A 19,984-nucleotide genomic window follows, 5' to 3' on the forward strand; every position below is an offset into this window, starting at 1 on the left:
GTATTGATTTTTCTTAAGAAAAAAATATTAGAGGGCCATAACTGTTGTAGTAGATATCCATAAAAATATGATAACCTTTATCAATGTACGATTCTAACAAAGTAAATACGAGTGATTGAAGTTTAAAGACACCCCTCTAGTCTTCACTTTTTTGACTTTAAATATTTAGGGACCGAATAAAATGTAATACCATCAACAAGCAAAATGAATTCCTGTATTTGGTTGCATACCATAAATGGCAAAAAATTTTATTTAAAAAAATTCTTATTAAAAGGTATATTTATTTAAAAACCATATAACGCTACTTTACTTGTTGATAGCAACAGTTGCTATCAACAAGTCCTCATAGACACCTCGTCTAAGGGCTAGCAACCCTAGTGAAGTCCTAGTATTTATAGTAAACATCTAGTATTTTATTAGCAGAAACGTAATTTAAAATTAATTTAACTATATCTAAAGGGTTTTTACCCATGTATTTAGTGGCTTCAAACATATAAACCTAGAAAGCACTAATGATGGAATTGTTATTCCAAAAACGTTCTGTGATGTAGCCTGATAGGGTTTTTATATTAATACCTCGAATTTGCGCAATAGATGGGACCGAGTGATAAGTCGAATTCGCGAAGTCGGGGTATAATTTCGTATATGTATGTAAATAAATTATTTTTAATTGGGACGGAAAGCTAAAAGATAGCAATTTACAAAAAAAAATTATTAACAGCTTAGGAGATACAAATATAAAATCGCACATCTAAGCTATTTTTTTGTATAAGGCTTTAAAAATCCAACAAAGTGGTTTGACGACTCAAATTTTTTTGTTCTCGAGAAAAATTTCCTCATAGCAGGCTAATCACTTTTTTATTCCTTGGTTTGTAAAAGAAATACGCTCTTCGTTGAAGTCTATATTCTCAAAAATTTGTAATTCCTTTTCAAATAAACTTCCATGTTTCCAATCATCATTTGATCCTCAGTTTGAACAGTATCCAAACAATCAAGCTCTGCTTCTCTGTGAGTTCATTAATTATACGCTCCTGATTGTGGGAATCCAATAGTTCTTGAACGTTATCACTATCCACTTCTAAATTTACTTGCATGGCGATATTAACAACTTCTTTAGTCGCATTACTAATTTTATCAGGTTCTGGTGTCAATTTAACCATACTATCAGTGATGAAAAAAAGGGCACAGTTTTTCCTAACGCCATTTAACTTTTTTTTTTGAAATTTTATTCCAAGATTTTACAATGATTTTCACTGCATCTAAAACGTTGAATTGTTTCCAAAAGTCTTTAACAGAGAGTTCGTTGTTTTTCTTATAACTTCATACAGGTGTGCAAATGAACGTCTGATGCAATAAACTTTGATGTCTTATGTTTTAAGGACTCACTGATCCATCGGTGGAAGTAAGCTGGTAAAAATTTAACTGTTTTGACTTGGCGCATTGTCAATGATTACCATCACTTTATATAAAATTTGTTGACATTGACGATAACGTTCTACTTCAGGTATGAAGTTATGACCAAACCAATACTCAAAAAGGTAATCTGTCACCCAAGCTTTACGATTAGACTTCCAAATCACAGGCAAGCCAGATTTAGCTCATTTTATTTGAATATAGTTTGAAGGTTGTTGCCACATTCATTTATCGTAACTCCTAATTTCTCTCAATAACTATTCCAATTACAAAATTTTAAATCATCTGAACCAACCGTTACTAGCTTTAAACTCTTCAGCCTTAGTGATCTCTCCAGGGTTCTTTTCAAAGTCTTAAAAATTCACTTAGCTTGGAAGTCCAATGTGTTCTAATCAATAGGAAAATTTTTCACATTTACCTGATTTTCACACGGTTGAATTTAAAGATTGTGTATTTTTAACAGCTTCGAAAATTTTTTCTTTGCGTCTTTTTTTAGACAAAAATTTTTGCTATTAATTATTATTATTATTATTTATTATTTGGCTTTCTTGCTTGTTACATTATTGTCGAAAGCTAAGTTGTTTATGTAAAAGTAAAAACGATTCGTTTAGGAATGTACGAGTATCTGCAAAAAAGTTTATTAGAACAAAACTCGTAAAATGTTAACGTGTTATTTAACACAGATATCCGTAATTTATCAATTAAGCGATGTTTATAAAAAGTATGAATATACCAGAAATTTAATTTTCTCAGGAATGCTAACAAAAAACATTAAACGTGACTCTATGCGTGAACAAACGTAAACAAACATTCTTAGGGCATTAATATGCATGATGGACAATCATTTTGTAACATTAGGCGCAATAGACAACCATAATACGTCAGTTACTTGGATCATTTTTTAATTTTTTTTGTTAGATATTAATTAAAAAAAAAGTTTTTTCATCAAAAGTTCTGTATGACTTCCAACCAAAAGTTACCGCTACTTCTCAAAATATTAAAAATAAAATTTTTATACAGGAATGTTAATTAAACCAGAAACAATGTTTAAATGTGTCTGTAAAATGTAAATATATTTATTTTAAAATAAAATTTATAGTCCAGTGTACCACTGTTTTTAACTCCGAATTACATCAACATGCATCGATTTTCCTAAAATTTTAACTGTAGCAAAATCTATCCTACGCCGAAGTCTGCTTTTACCCTGGGGGTAAAATTCACCCCAATTGGGGTGAGTACCTTTATGTTCAAAATAACCTTAAGAATCGATATAAAAATACATTCTAAGCAAAAACGTTTTACACAATTTTTTTAAAGTCAATACAATCAATAGACATCTTGTAAATGAAAATTTTAATTTTTCTTTTGATCGATTTTTTACGAATAACTGAAAAATGTAGCTTATAAAAAATTTATTAAAGGTAAAAATTACGTATTTAATTAAAACATTTTTAAAATTCAAGAGAATAAAGGGTAATAAATTGGTTAATTTTACGGGAAAAGTACTATTTTTAAAGTACTGAAAAAGAGCATTAAAATGAGACTTTGTACCACTTTACCATATGTACTAAGGGAGTTATGATAAAAATAAGGTCGATTCTTATTTTTTTCCCCAAAATATAACAAAAATCACCCATGCTATTTCTACCATAATTGCAATTAAACGTTATACTTACATTTAAAATTCACTACTCGTATATATATATATATATATATATATATATATATATATATATATATAATATATATATATATATATATATATATATACAATATATATATATATATATATATATATATATATATATATATATATATATATATATATATATTGTTATGATGTGTTTTTTGTTTGAATGATGAGCAATGAGTATTTTTAATAATATATAGGGTTTTTATCGCGGTTCCCAAAGAATTAGTTTGTAAGTACTTTTTTAAATTATCTTTATTATAACTATTATGAAACACACATATATATCTAACCTAGCCAATGTAAATTTAAAATAAACTATCTTTAAATTGATATTCTTATAAAACTAATTAAATTCTATAGACAATGTAAAATTTAAACAAACTATCTTCAAAATTGAAATTGTTATGACACTAACTAAATTATATTAACAAAATTTTGTACCTTTCTTTCACTGAATGCCTAAATGAACTGTTTTCCACTATATAGATTCTAATCACCACTGAATGTCTTCGTACTTCAGTTATCCTTGTTTTTTGTGAAATTACTTTTTCCAATTATCAGCTTCTACCAATTTAAGATATAGTTTTCTTCACCAGCATTTATACACCACCAACCAAACCAGCAAACAGCATTTATATTTATTCTTCTTTTCAATATACCAATATCCAATGATTATAAGTTGATTTATACTAATCTCCAACCATAATATAATTTAATTTCTTCCAATATACTTTTTTTAATCTTCAATAGTTATTTGTGTATAATTATAAATGTGCATTAAATTATATGCATAATTTTTAATCTTCATTTAACTCACTATATTAAACAATTTGACTATTTGTACCTGATTCACTGACTCCAACTAACTTTCATATTTCTTACTAAACTTTTCTGACTGACTTCTTGAAAATTCTGAACAATTTACTTCACTATTCACTAACTAAATGTGTCTACTAACTTTCATAATGAACTGGCCTGACTTCTGACTAAAAACTCCCATCTTGAATCCAAATCACGGGTATTTATATCTTTTTGGATATTCCAGAATCATCTGGCAAGAGATCATGTTCCAATTTGTTCCATTACTTCTATATAGATGTTCTCGAAAAAATATCTGTTCCATCCACCGACATAATCATTATTCCAGAATGTTCGACCGTAAACAATGGTCACACTCTGCACTCTGGAGAATTCGTTAATGTTCCATTGATAATTTTGTTGACATTTAGGCTTTTCAGATCAGAATAAACATTTAAATCATTAAATATATATAAATTAAACATTTTAAACTAACATTATTATTATAACCCCACTTATATTCATATTATGATTAATTTCTATCTGTCAATTTACTGTATAGTTGGTTGCCTAGTCACATGGCTCACTTAAATATATTTACAACATTAAAATACAACTTTTTACAATTATTATATGCTAATTTCTTAAAAATGCCCTCACATAAATATATTTTTATAAAATTCTCTAGTATATAACTTCTTAAAATAACCAAATACTTGTTATATCTAAAATTCTCTAGTATATAACTTATAAACTATTTTCTATAAACCCCAATCGTATCAATATATATATATATATATATATATATATATATATATATATATATATATATATATATATATATATATATATATATATATCTTTTTTCTTACTCTTATATATATATATATATATATATATATATATATATATATATATATATATATAACTAGATCCAGAAGTTGAAACAATTTAAAAAATAATTAAAAAAAATGATCTAAGTTAGAACAATTTAAAATAACTAAATTGTTGAAAAAAACTGTTTTTGTCGTCCATCTTCACATCAAAAATACCTACTTTTTTTTCAAAATAAGTACAAAACTATCAAAGATACGTAAAATGTGCTACAAAACAAAATGTGTATGAGGTATCGTCTTGGTATAGGTTCATATAATGCTATATTAAATTTAAAGGGCTAAAGAAATTTTTAACTTTCATAAGCATGTAGGTTATAAAATTCTGCTTCAATTTTTTTTTGATCGACTGTGTAGTCGATAATTATGCGAGATATAGCCTAACAAACATAAAACCAAACACATTTGTTCAATTACGGAGCAGGTATATTTACGATTATAGGAGAATGTATATCGTACGTTCTTAGAGAATCGGATTTTTAGCTAAGAAACCGGCTACTTAGCCAAGTAGCGCTACTTAGACTAATGAAAATAAATGTCCTCACTCCTGTTTTCTAAAAAGCGGAAAAGCCAACTTTATAGACAATTTTCAAACGTTTTGGTCTGTGAATCTTAAATCTTCAGTTTCTTAGACTAGCGTCATATAATGACGCTAGTCATTATATGACGCTATGATGCTTAGACTAACCCGCTCCTTTCTATAAAGCAGAAACCGGAGCAGTTTTATGGAAGAACTATTGAAAAGCATTTGTCTAAAAAGCCGAAATTATCAGTCTCTTAGCTATAATGTCAAATTTATAAACGTGTTTTGTCTATTTACATTTAAGTATCCTAATAAATTAGTGTGGCAAAATATAAATTTAATTATAGGATACATTTGTAGTTTATTAATTATGGAATTCCCATTACGCCAAATGACCTTTTTTTATTTTTTAACGAATAAACGAAAAATCTTATGATCTTTAAATAACATGAAATTATTTTATATTATTGTTAAAAATTTCTAATTAGTTTTAATAATAGTTTTGATAATATAGGAAAATTAAATCATTTAAATGGTTAAAAGGCCTTATTTAGTAATTCAGAAAGTATTCAGGTAAAATGGTATACAGGTAAAAGTATTCAGGCCTTAAAAGGCCTGAATACTTTTAGCTATATATATACTGCACCAATATTTTTTAATACATAATTTAAATTTTATTATTCTCATTATAGTATTATAAAGATTAAATACTTATTACCAGATATAAATACCGTTAAAACTCTGTACTTTCTCAATATTATAATAATAATAAGTATTAGAAAAATCTTTTCTATATTGAAAGAAAATAAATTTATTTATTGTATCTTCTTCAAATAGAGTATTTAATATGTTATGTGAATTTTTAAAATTAATTTTTATAAAAAATTAATCTTTGAATTTAATTAGTTAATAAGTTATTTTGCAATTTTCCATTGATTCTTAAACGTTGGAACATCTCGTGAAACAAAATTCTTTATTTTGAACGGGTTAAAAAATTTAATTCAGGATCAAAACTTTCAAACTGTTTGTTTAAACAATTATTGTTTATTTAATCAAAAGCCAACAGGCTATCGACCGAAATCATCGTAATCATAATCAGCAAGCTCTCCACAACAAATGTATACGTAAATTGGTCAAATCATTTCTATTACTTAAAAACGTTTCTGGTGTATTCCTTAAAAAAACATATGATATCGCGTAAAAGGCGGGATTGAGTTAAAATCCATTATCTGAGATTGAATACTGGAAACGGTCGTTGATCATCCATTGTCTCGCTTTTGCCTTAGCCTATTTCTGTCCTTCAAACATGCTTATACTGACTGAAAACGATTTATAAATAAAGTTTTTTATAAAGTTTTTTAAGTTAGGTAATATTTTTGCCGAATTAGATTTGTGGTATCATCTGTGGAAAAGGTAGGACTTAGGATGACAAATTAAAAAATATTTAAGTGGGTGTACTATTGGAAAAAGCTAATATTTTTTCCCTGCAACAAGACAAGGAATCATATTTTAAGTGCTTTATGATCCTATATGGCTCATGTTGAACGATCTTTCAGTACCCTTCGAAGGATAAAGACCTGGCTCAGAAGTAATGAGAGAGGACAGATTGACAGAATTGACGAATGGGTTGTGTTTGATGAGCTTCCATCAGAAGTGAAACAATAGTTTGAGACTCTACTTGAAGTTTTCTTTAAGTACAAGAAAAATAATATTAATCATACTATAAGATATGTAACTAAAGTAAAAATATTTTTTAAGCCAATAATTGTAATAACTAAGTTGATAAAGCACTGCCATAATTATATAATTTTCTTAAGATTTTGGTTTTATTCGCATTTTTCGTAATAATCAGAAAGATAAATCACTATAGTTTTGATCCTGGGTACGCACTTGATAAATAGTGTTACGTTTTAATACTTTTTGTTAAGCTTTTCTAAGAAAATGAGACTGTCTAAAAAATTACAAATGGTCGTTAAATTTGTAGTTCAATTTTATTTTTAAACTCAGAAGGGTCAATGATTTTTGAGTCCCTTTCTGGATTAAATATTTGTTTTCTCTGTGTCCATTTTATTGTTACATTGTTACAAGTTAGGCCAAAATTTTGACAGACACAGCAGTGCGTCCATACCGTGCCAGGGCTATATTACTGTATACGTCAGTTCTGATGCGACTGTCTGGTGATTTGCGATTAAACCTGGTGTAAGTGTTCATGTGTGTATATATGTGTTTTGTCTTTGTGTGTAGGTGTATGCAACCACCATAGCTGCAACCACTATGACATGTTCTCAGTTGGTGCGCGGTTGTTTATTAAGTTTCAGTTATTCACGCACATGCCATCATAATCCTATATATCCACTGAACGGTCCCCATTAGCTAGTGGAACTGGATGTATGGGAGATGAGAACTTCTCTGCGGGCTATAGGAGAGTTCAGACCAACAGTCTCAGACCGGCATGGTTATCTTCTAGAAATATAAAACAAACCAAGTCCGAAAGCTATTCGGACTTTTGAGACGGCTGCTCTGAAAAGTTCATTTGATGTACATCCGTACCACTCTCTCAGGTTGCGCAGCCATGACATTCTACACCTCCCTATGCTTCTCTTTCCTTGGATCTTTCCCTGCATAATCAGTTGGAGCAAGGTGTATTTCTCTCCACGTGTAATATGTCCGAGATATTCTAATTTTCTTGTTTTTATTGAATTTAAAATTTCCATTTCTTTGTTCATCCTTCCCAGAACCTCTTTGTTTATGACGTGTTCCGTCCATGATATTTTCAGAATTCTTCTGTACACCCACAGCTCAAATGATTCCAGTTTTTTCATTGATGTCGCATTCAAGGTCCAAGATTCCATTCTATAAAATAAAGTCGAAAAAACATAGCACCTCGCCAACCTAACTCTTAGTTCCAGTTTTAAATCCCTGGTACATAGAACTCTTCTCATTTTGTTGAAATTTGCTCTAGCCTTTTCTATTCTTATTTTTATCTCCTGATTGTAATCATTTGTGGAGTTAATTATTGTTCCCAGGTATGCATATTTGTCCACTTGTTCGACGTTGGTTTCGTTTATTAGAAGATTCTCGTTATTTCTTTGAGTTTTCGATATTCTCATAAATTTCGTCTTCTTGACATTCATTGTTAGACCATACTCTTTTCCATACTCTGCTATTCTGGTCAGGAGTCTCTGAAAATCTTCAATGTTTTCGGCTAAGATCACAGTGTCGTCCGCATATCTAACGTTGTTAATGGGAACTCCATTTACCTTTATTCCAGCTGTTTCACCCTCAAAAGCTTTTTTCAGGACCTCTTCGGAGTAGGCATTGAAAAGAATTTCAATTTCTTCTGACAGCTGTTCGTTAACACGTACTTTTGCTCGCTGTTTATAGTATAAATTTGATATGATCCTGAGGTCGTTGTAGTCAATCTTCTTTGATTTCAGGACATTCATTAAATGTTTATGTCGTACTTTATCGAATGCTTTATTATAGTCAATAAAACATGCGTATATATCTTGATTGACGTCCAGGCATCTTTGTATTAGTATATTAAGTGAAAAAAGAGCTTCACGTGTTCCTAGGCCTTTGCGAAAACCAAATTGTGTATTATTAACGTCTATGTCCAGTTTGTGATATATTCGGTTATGGATGACTTTAAGTAGTAACTTTAGCGTATGAGACATTAAGCTAATGGTGCGGTAATCGCTGCATTCTCTTGCGTTTTTCTTTTTAGGGAGACAAATAAAAATAGATGTTAACCACTCTTTGGGTAATAAGCCTGAACTATAAATTTGGTTCAAAAGTGTCACTAAAACATCAATATGCTTCTCATCTAGAATTTTTAGGATTTCTATAGGAAGCATAAACAGAATACCAAATATTTATTGTCTATTTTTTTATTTGATATGAAAATCTCAGCATCAAAGAAAGGTTCATTTTTATAACTTACCTACGTTTATTTCGATCATTATATTTAATAAAACCTAAGGTTTGTTTCAATAGTACCACTTACAAAAAAAATACATTGTGCATAATTATTCCTGACATAATTTGTTATATCTACAGCGAAACTTATTTTTGTAATATTATTTACAGAGTTTACCATTTAAAAGTTAAAATAATGTAAACACTTTAGTTTTATGTGTTAAGTATATTATTTAGTGAATATTGTTCTGAAGCTATTTTCTTGTGGCATTTTAAAGTACTTACTATTTAAATGGGAATAAGCCACAATTAAAGGTTAAAGTACGTTTATTGACGTTTCAATTTCCACTTCGGAAATCGTTCTCAAAAACAAACATTAGTAAATTAAACAATTTTTTTTTGTTTAAAAAAATTTGTTTAATTTACTAATGTTTGTATTTTGAGAACGATTTCCGAAGTGGAAATTGAAACGTCAATAAACGTACTTTAACCTTTAATTGTGGCTTATTCCCATTTAAATAGTAATTATTTAGTGAATATTGAGTATGAATTAATTCAATTTTTTTTTCAGGACATTACATTTCCTAAGATTCCCAAATGTTGTATATCAAAGACGCAGGTGTGGAGAAATAATACATGTGAAGAGCTCAGTCATACAATAGAATACAAGCATTATTATTACGAGAGTAACGAAACTCATATATATAACGAACAAATAGAATTCGAACCAGTATTTTATGAGCAACAACTAGAATGCGATGAGTAAGTTTTATTAATTTTTAATTAATTATAAATATCTTATTTGTTTCCTATGTTTATATAAAAACAAAACTGTCTTTAAAACAACCTTTCAAATACAACCGCAAATCTCCATTACTTTTTTAACGATAACGATTGGAGATATAATATAGTGAGAATCGCATCTCGTTTACCATTATATCAATTTCTTTATATACACTCTGTCTATACTTTTATGGAATAGGATAATTCTTAGCACGAAAGTTAGATGGATTTTTCATTTTCAAAGTATGTTCATATTTACGGGCTACCCGATTCACTTTATTAATTAATTATTTTTGATTATTTGACAATATTATTGTCTTCGTTTTCATCTAAAAAAATTTCCGTTATCATAACCCTATCTCTGTCAATTTGAATATATTATTTACCAAAATTTATGTTAGCCTTTTTATTATCAAATTCGTCCGCTCCGACAACCATACCATATTTCATATTTTCAATTATAATAAAATGGATAAATAGTAATTATTTTCAAATTTAACTTTGACTCCTGTGCCCTGATTAATAACCATTAATTTCCTATTATTAGCGCCCACAAAGGTTACCTGCGGAAAGTTTAACTGATTTAAATTCAATTCATTTACTAAACGTTTATTTATCAACGAAATTTCAGATCTCGTATTAATGAGTATCTGTACCTTTTTACCATTAATAAAACCATCAATCAAAACTAAATTCAATCTTTCATATTCTAGTTTTTTTTCCGTTAATTTGATAAATTCACATGGTTGACATAAAATTCCGAGTTTGCTTATTTTCATTTACTACACTAGGCGCCTTCGTAAAAAGACGAACCCTAAAATCTGTTGTCTACTAATACATTATTTCGGATCTCTTCTTTCTCCTCATTGCGTTCCGTTATTATATGATTTACCTATCTTCTTTGTTGTCTATTGTTTCAAAAGTCAGTACGATCATCTCTATTATTATGATATCACCCACTTCTAGTATTATTGAGAGGAGTGAGACAAGGAGTCGTAATATCGCGAAAGCTTTTCAACCTAGCCCTAGAAGACGTCTTCAAAACTACAAATTGGTCAACCTATGGCATTAACGTTAATGGCAACAAGTTAAACCACCTCAGTTTCGCTGACGACATAGTGAGTATAGCGAGCACATTTGAGGAACTGCAAATTATGATGGGGGAACTAGCAGCCAGCTCCCAATACGTCGGCCTAAAAATGAATATGAAAAAAATTAAAATAATGACAAACACAGGTGACCTCAGACGTATAACTATAAATGGCAGTGAGATAGAACAAATCCAGGAATATATCTACCTAGGCCAAATCCTGAGACTTGGCAAAGAAAACCAAAGTGCGGAAATTACTAGAAGAGCAAGACTAGCATGGGCAGGATTTGGAAAACTTAGTTGGATACTTAAGAACCTCAAAATACCCCAATACTTGAGGAGCAAAGTGTTCAACCAATGCATCCTTCCTATCATAACATATGGCAGCGGCGGCTCGTGGCCTAAAAAAGTGGTGAAGATGAGGAAAGCTTGCCGGAGCCAAAAGGAGTTTTGGTACCTACTTCGCGACAAAATCTCATTAAAAATTCGTTAAAAAAATGTATAGAGTTTAGAGCCCTAATAACTTGAAAACAGTTTTTTAGGGCACTTATACTAGATACGATTCGTTCTGCTTGCCTGGGGTATTTTAGTTCTGAACCTTGACATTTTATTGAGGGTTTTTTGGCGATTAAAACACCACGCCTGCTAAAACGGGTTGGTGAGTTCCGATTCAGCCGCCCACCCTGAATCAGATGCTGATTGCAGCCGACCACTCTGGATCAGACGCAGATGTTTAAAATACTCGTTGGTCGACCATGTAAAAGTACATCCCTTTATCTTCATTTTTCCAATGCCTAAACGGAGTCTCTAATATATTACACACCAAGTCATTAATTTAGCCACCATTTGATATAGTCTTCTGTAGGTCATCATGCAGGTCATCATGCAAGACTGGACAAACATGACTGTAGACGAATTATTCTACGTTGCAAAAGACAGAGAAACTTTTAGAAATGTCGTCGCCAACCTCCGTTAATGGAGACGGCATAGGAAGAAGAAGAAGAAGTCATTAATTGGATTCATGTCTGTCTAAAATTATTTTTGTCCAAACGACATCCACGAGAACACTTTATATCCGAAATCCGAAACAAACCACAGAGAAATGTATTAATAAAGTGCACTAAACAAATATAATTAATACTGTGACTAAACTAAACTAATAAATACTATACTATACACTAGACTATATAAAAAATATCTATATAATAGACTAAATTTCAAAATATTGTCGCTGAGAGAAATTTCCGAAAAATAGGAATACCAAATACACATCCAACAGTGGGTGAAGACGGATAACGTATTTTTAGACGGAACTTCACTCACCAGTTTTCTCAGCTATCACTAAGGATAGGCTGACGTCACGTTGCCATGGCAACCGTGAACGCTTGTGCAGATGGATTTTGCATTTCAAAAATTATATTCACCAATTCCTGAATCCTACACGGCTAGTGACACAGGTCAGGACTTGACCGTCAAGTACGTACCGCTAATAAAGCTAGTTGTCTTTTTTAATTTTTATATTAATTAAAAGAGAATAAATAATTGATTTCAGAATTTAGATATAATAATGTTGCTTTAATTTTTTATTTATTTGCCTCAAATTAATTATATTTTTTTGGTGATCCTCACCTTCACCTACTTCACCTGGCCAGCCGCCGCTGACATATGGATGTCAAACCTGGACCCTAACCAAGGCAGACATAAATAAACTAGCCACAACAGAAAGAACAATGGAAAGAGCAATGTTAAGTATACGACTGTCAGACAAAAAGAGGAGAGACTGGGTAAGATCCAAAATAAAAGTCGAGGACATAGCAACAAAAATTGCCAAACTTAAATGGAGCTTCGCGGGCCACACTGCTAGACAAAACGACCAACGTTGGAAATTAGTTGTTATTTCGGAATCTATTTGTATGTGGTGTTTGACTCCTGTCTTTATTTCTTCTCTACTTGCTTTATTTTCTACGTGCTTCACGTACTTGTAGTAATTGGCAAAGGCTGTCTATATTATGATATTTTTGAAGCGTCACGTGATCTTTCATGGTGTTATCAAAATGACTCGCTGTCAACCCCACCCACTGTTCTTGGGAATATTTGTATTCTAAATATTGTGCATTATTGTTAAGTTGTAAAGCGTATCTTTCTTTTGACACTCCTGGTTTTTCATCGATTTTTTCATTTTGTAGTTCATTGTTGATTTCCAATTGTTTTGTTTTACACCAAACACATTTAAAAAATTTCGTCTCAAAGTTTATCCGTAAGACTTATGTATTTTCCTTGCTTTCGAATGAAAGAGATGCTTCAACCGTTAAAAAACCTCTTGTAATTTTCATCCAATTCTCAAAATTACCGGTGTGTTGAAATTATTTTTGATGATTTTAATGGACAGTATTGGATGTTGTTTCCTTACGTTCCCGACAAATTGGATGTTCATGTTAATAGAATTTTGTATGATCACTTCTGGATTTTCTCGGATAAATTTTCTGCTTCCCATTTTTTCTACTTTCTTCTTGATTTCTTTAATTTCCTTTCTTGTTTCTAGTTTATCTTCTTGCAAGGTGTTCCCTGCCTGTCACCTTCTCTTCAACATTTTTCATGTGTTCTTGTAAAATTTATTATTTCTTTCTCTGACTTTATAGTTTTTTTTTGTTTCTTCCGCTGTTTTATCTACTCATTTTTTTACTTGTTGTAAATAACTTTATTTCGTATTCATATTTTCTCAATTTGTTTTCTATTTGGCTTGTCAGTTTTTTATTTTTTTCTTGGCGTGCTTCCATTATTTTTTTGTTTCTTCTTGATGTTATTTCATTATTATTTTATTTTGTTCTTGTTGTACTTTACGAATTTTTTTTATTTTCGTTTCTATTTTCTTCCCGCTGTGCTTTAATCATTGTTATTTTCTTGTTGATGTGCTCTCATCGTTGTTTTAGTTTCTTCGTGCTGTACTTTAATATCTTTTTTATTTTTTTCTTCATTTTCTTCCTGCTGTGCTTTAATCTTTTTTGACTTCTTCTGCATTTTCATCTTGTTATTCTTGTCATACTTTCATGATCATTAATAATTTTCTTGTTTCTCCTCAACTGCGGTAATATTTACCTCATTATCCGATCCTTCTTAGAAAACTACTTCTTCCGTGTTATGTTTTTTCCTTTCCTGCATTTTACATTATTTCCTTTCTTGTAACGGACATTTTTTTGTTAAGCCAAATTTAACAGAATCCACAAATAATCTGCTTTATTAAAGAAACCAAAGCAAACTTTTACCTTCGATAAATTTTTTTTACCAATTGTTGTATCAAATAATTGTAAAATATATTAACTTTCTTCAAATCTATCTGTCCTGTCGAATATTTATAAAATTCACATGTACCAATTGTTTTTTTTTTTTTGTTTAATTAGAGAAAAAGAAGGATATCAAATCATATAACATAGGTATATGATTTATTTTAACTTTTTTTTTCTATATTGCACTATTATAATAGGTATTTCTTCATAGACCACCACGTCGGTTAGACAGTTATTATGATTTTGAAATCTATTAGAAAATTATTTGAGTTCAAAAATACCTTTCTCTTTAGCTAGTGTTCAATACGCAAACAAAAGTAGTAGGAAATAATTTAAATTTAAATTTTGTTCAATACAATTAAATATAATGGGAAAAGGTTTTAAACAAATTCTTACACGTATAATTAAATTAGTTTGAACAATTGGCAGACACTAATTTATCGAAAATAAATTAAAGAAAACCTTACAAATTAATTCTATTATTTGTTTCATCTCAAAATTTTTGCGTCTGTAAATTTGTTCTCAAAACACACGGTTGTGAACTTTCCCTAGCACTCTGCAATGCCTCTATTTTATTTAATTAAAAACGTTGTAGCTAAACTCTTTCCTTTTCAGTACAGTGATAGACTTGCTAGCTACCAGACGTATTTCTATCAACAAAACCTTTGATAATTACCGGTGTCGGTTATTAATTATTTAGTAGAAATTACTTTGTAAACTAGTTTAATTTTTTTTTGTAATATAGTGTACGGAGTGTAAATAGCTCCCCCCTAAATGGGGGAAGCTGTAAAAAGAAAGACGCCGTTGGGTGTAACTATTAACCAGACAATGAGTGCAGATAACTCTAAAAGTGATGCGGAGTCAGAAAATTATTTATCGGTCCCCGTACAAGACATGGATACCACTTTAAGTTCTGAGACAACAGCTAAAACCAGTCGTCAGGTCATTAGTGATAACGAAAAGAATATTTATAAACAAAACAAAACACCTAAAGTTTTTAATCTAAGGAATGGAGATAAGTATAATTTGAGTAATATTTGTGTTTTTATCGAACGAAAAAATATTGAAAATGCCGGCCGTCTTCATCCCTTATTTGTGGGAGATGTGTTACACAAAAAACTAAATGTTAAGAATATTAATCAAATTAGATCTGTTGGAAAAAATAGAATAAAAGTTAGTCTAAAAACATGTTCTGTTGCCAATGCTTTAGTAAACAATCCTCTTTTATCAGAAAATGATCTTGTAGCGTTTATACCAAATCATTTATTAGAAATTAAGGGTTTGATAAAAGATATCGATACTCAATTCGATACGAAATATATTTTGGATAACATAACATCTCCTCCAACAGTAGTTGATGTTAAATGTACACATCGTAGAATAGAAAAGGATGGTGATATACAGTATGTCCCCAAAAAAACCATTATTGTAACTTTTGAAGGGAACACCTTACCTAATTATATTTCAATAAATAGTGTATATTTTTCGGTAGAGGGGTTTTTTAGCAGAGTTACACAGTGCTTCAGATGTCTACGCTATGGTCACATTTCTAGGCAATGTAAAAATATTGAAGAGTTATGTATTAAGTTTAGTAATGTAAAAGCTGAAAATCATGTTTGTCACGATTCAGAAATTCGCTGTTTATATTGTAAAACAAATGATCACGTTTCTATTTCAAGAAAATGTCCTTTATATGAAAAACAACGTAAAATTAAGAATGTTATGGTTGAACAAAATATTTTCTTTTATGGAGGTAAAAGAATATTGTGAAATGTCTTATTCTGGTATATCTGTAAACAATAGTTTTTCTATTTTATCCAACTCCAATTTTCCGCCTTACCAGCGGTTGAATCTAAGTCTGGAAATTCTAACTCCCTTTTACACTCAAATTTTAAGAATAATAGCAATTATGTTTTGCCCACCCATCCTACACGTAGTCCTACCGGCAATAGCAATAAAAAACGTCGAATTTCTAATGACACTCCTCCTCCACAACCGATGTTTCCGTTTCAGTTTGGCCCTAATCAACCACTGCCTCGAAATAATAATCCACCAAATTATCAAAATTTAAATAATAAAAACATTGTAAAGTCAATTGCAGATTTTGTAGTTGAATTTTTAAAAAGTGTTTATACTATTGAAGATATCAAAAATTTGAATAATGATTTAATTCAAACAGGAATAAATAAAGTGTTGGAGGACAAATGTAAAAAGTAACCTTCACTCCATTATCAAAGACATTAAATATTTGTCAGTGGAATGCACGTTCTGCTGTTTCGAATAAAAATAGTCTAATGCATTATCTTGTAAATAATAATATTGATGTAGCAATAATAAGTGAAACATGGTTTAAACCCAAAAAAGTATATAGTTTCTTAGGTTATAATGTAATTCGTAAAGATAGACAAGATGGTTTTTCAGGAATTTGCATTTTGGTCAAAAAGTCGATTTCACACCTAGAATTAAGCATAGTTTCCAATTTTAATGTCGATCTTCTTGTTTGTGGTATTAATATTAAATTCAACAATAAAACTTTAAGTATAATTTCCGTTTATAGGTCACCGGATATTAAAACCAACACAACTGATTGGGTAAATATTTTTTCGCAGTTTTCAACTCCATGTATTATTGGTGGGGATTTTAACGCGCATCATGCTACTTGGGGATCCCATAAAAATGATTCTATTGGTAAACAACTCATTGAAGCAAGCAATAATTGTGATTTTGTAGTTATGAATACTGGCGAACCCACGTGTATTACCCGGCCAGGATGCAATGACTCTATGATAGATGTTACCTTTTGCTCCTCGGACGTAGCTAGTGATATAGATTGGGCAGTTTACTCTGACACACTTGGATCGAATCATTTTGTGATAAAAATAACTCTTGCAATGCAGCAAATTTCGCAGGACATCACAATTCCGCGATATAGATGGAACCTAAAAGGAGCTAATTGGGAACAATATAAAGAGTTTGTGGAAGACTACTTTTATAACTTTACTGATGCAGAATATCCAACCACCAAAGAAAAATATTCATTCTTAATCAATTGTATAAATAATGCGGCACAAAGAACTTTAAAAGAATACAGACCGTTTAAGTGCAAAAATCGAACACCTTCACCTTGGTGGGATGCAGAATGTGACAACATAATTTGTGAAAGGAAACATGTACTGCAAGTATACAAAGAAAACCCCACAAAAGATAATTTTCTTGCATACCAAAAATGCATGGCACTTACTAAACGAACATTAAAAGTAAAAGCTAAAAAAAGTTGGATTGAATGTTGTTCCAATCTCAACAAAAATACTCCAGCTAGCATGATATGGAAACAAGCAAAAAAAATGAATCGTAAAACAATAAACATTGGTAAGCCACATAATGATGATTTATTAGATGAGTTTTTAAATCATGTAGCTCCCCAGACTGTTCCTTCCACTGTAAATATCGAACATACGATCTTAGATAAAAACCATTTTTTGGCAAATAATTTTCACATTAATGAACTAAATTATGCTTTAAGAAATAAAAAAAGTACTGCCCCGGGTTTTGATCAAATAAAGTATCCGATGTTAGAGAACCTACCAATTATAGCAAAAAGGTTTCTTCTACAAATTTTTGATAAGATGCTTGCAGGTGAGTGCATTGAAGATTTTAGGAAAATTATAATCACACCGATTCCTAAACAAGGTAAAGACCCTAACTTGGCCCATTCTTATAGACCAATTTCTCTGCTATCATGTGTGCAAAAAACTTTCGAACGTATGATAAAACATAGGCTGGAATGGTGGCTACATAAAAAAAGACCTGCTTACGCCCTGTCAATTTGCATACAAAAGAGGAGTGGGTACGCTAGATGCACTTACAACCTTAGTAACAAATATTCAAAATAATTTCTCTAGAAACAACTTTCTTCCAACAATTTTTATTGATATTGAGAAAGCATATGACACCTTTAGCTTAAATATTTTGAGTAAAAAAATGATTATTGATTTTAACCTTCCTAAGGCAATAGTGTATGCTATTATTGGATTATATTCAGAAAGACATGTTTATGTCAGGGATTTTAACAACCATTTATTAGGCCCAAGATATGTTTTTACAGGAATTCCACAAGGAGCTGTCTTAAGTCCTTTTCTTTTCAATTTATACACAGCTGACCTACATAAATTAAAGTTGGAAAAATATTCTTTTAAGATCATCCAATATGCAGATGACTTCAGCATGCAGACATAATATTCCCAATATCGAAACATTTATAGTAAAACAGCGAGAAATTCCTTTTAAAAAGGTAATTAAATATTTGGGCATTATACTGGATCACAAGCTCACATGAAAATTTCACATAGAATATATGTTAAATAGATGCGAAAAAGGCCTAAACTTTCTGAAAATGACAAGTGGGGAACAGATGTTCAGACTTCCTTACTTTTTTATAGAACGTACATTCGCTCTATCATAGATTATGGATGTTGGTTATATGGATCTGCCAGCAAGAACTTACTAAACAATGTAAACATATTTATAAACCAGTGTTTGCGTATCTGTATTGGTGCCATGAAGACAACTCCTATTGAGCCCATTTATGTTGAAGCACGTGAGCCTCCAATTTCTCTTAGAAGACATTTCTTGGCCGAAAAATTTTTACTGAAAATTAAACACCAGAACACTTTCCTTTATACCGAATTAACAAATTTAAACAATTATGATTTAACGAATTAATATTGGATGAAGAAAAATTCTCCAATCCTATGTGAAGCTCTTAGAGAAAACACAGTTTGTGCTAATGAAGCTATTAATTTAAAATCACACACAGATATAAATGATTTTGAAGCTCTTTTTGATAGCGTTAAATTTATTAAACCAAATTATGTTAACACTGGAAGAGCAAATAACAACATTATAACAAGCATCTTATCCAATTGGGATTACTACAGTACTATCTACACGGATGCCTCCAAATCAGAAGACGGTACAGGATGTTCCTTTTACATCCCCATGGAGAAGGTAGAAAAAATGTTCAAATTAAAAGCAAATATTTCCATATTTAGTGCGGAAGCAATTGCCATATATCAAGCCTTACTTTTTGTTTCTAACAGAGAATCCTCCGTTATTATTGTTTCAGATTCCATGTCAGTTCTCACAGCCATTAACCAACCGTTTTTTCCAACCACATACTCCAATCCCTACATAATATTAATTAAAAAATTAGTTAAACACTTTAAGGAAAATAAAAAAAATGTGATATTTATATGGGCCAAAGCACACAGTGGAATTAAACATAATGAACATGTGGACCAACTAGCCAAATTAAGTATTTATTCAGTGGATACCACAGAATATCTACCCAGTATTTCTGATTTGGTTGCTTCACGCAAGGCAGTTTTAAAATATAAATGGAGTGATCTATGGTCTGAGTTTTGTTTTACCAACCCAAATAGATACACTTCTTTACACACAACTGTCCCTGTTGCACATTGGTACAGAACTTATAATGTCCCTAGGCGTTATATAACAACCATATCTAGGCTTAAATTTGGACATGCTTGTTTTCCTGCTCATCTTGCAAGGATTCATGTGATCGAGAGT

General features: G+C 30.5%; 1 protein-coding gene across 3 annotated transcripts in view; it reads left to right on the top strand.

Moving 5' to 3' along the window:
- Positions 1 to 19,984, top strand: part of LOC140441424 (uncharacterized) — a 151,432-nt gene that overhangs the window by 90,140 nt on the left and 41,308 nt on the right. For all 3 annotated transcript variants that reach the window (XM_072532149.1, XM_072532147.1, XM_072532148.1), the window contains one exon: positions 9,810 to 10,000. In XM_072532149.1, coding sequence (XP_072388250.1) covers positions 9,810 to 10,000 — 191 coding nt within the window. The remainder of the gene's footprint in view (positions 1 to 9,809; positions 10,001 to 19,984) is intronic.

The sequence above is a fragment of the Diabrotica undecimpunctata genome, chromosome 5 (assembly GCF_040954645.1).
Source record: "Diabrotica undecimpunctata isolate CICGRU chromosome 5, icDiaUnde3, whole genome shotgun sequence".
NCBI classification, from domain to species: Eukaryota; Metazoa; Arthropoda; class Insecta; order Coleoptera; family Chrysomelidae; genus Diabrotica; species Diabrotica undecimpunctata.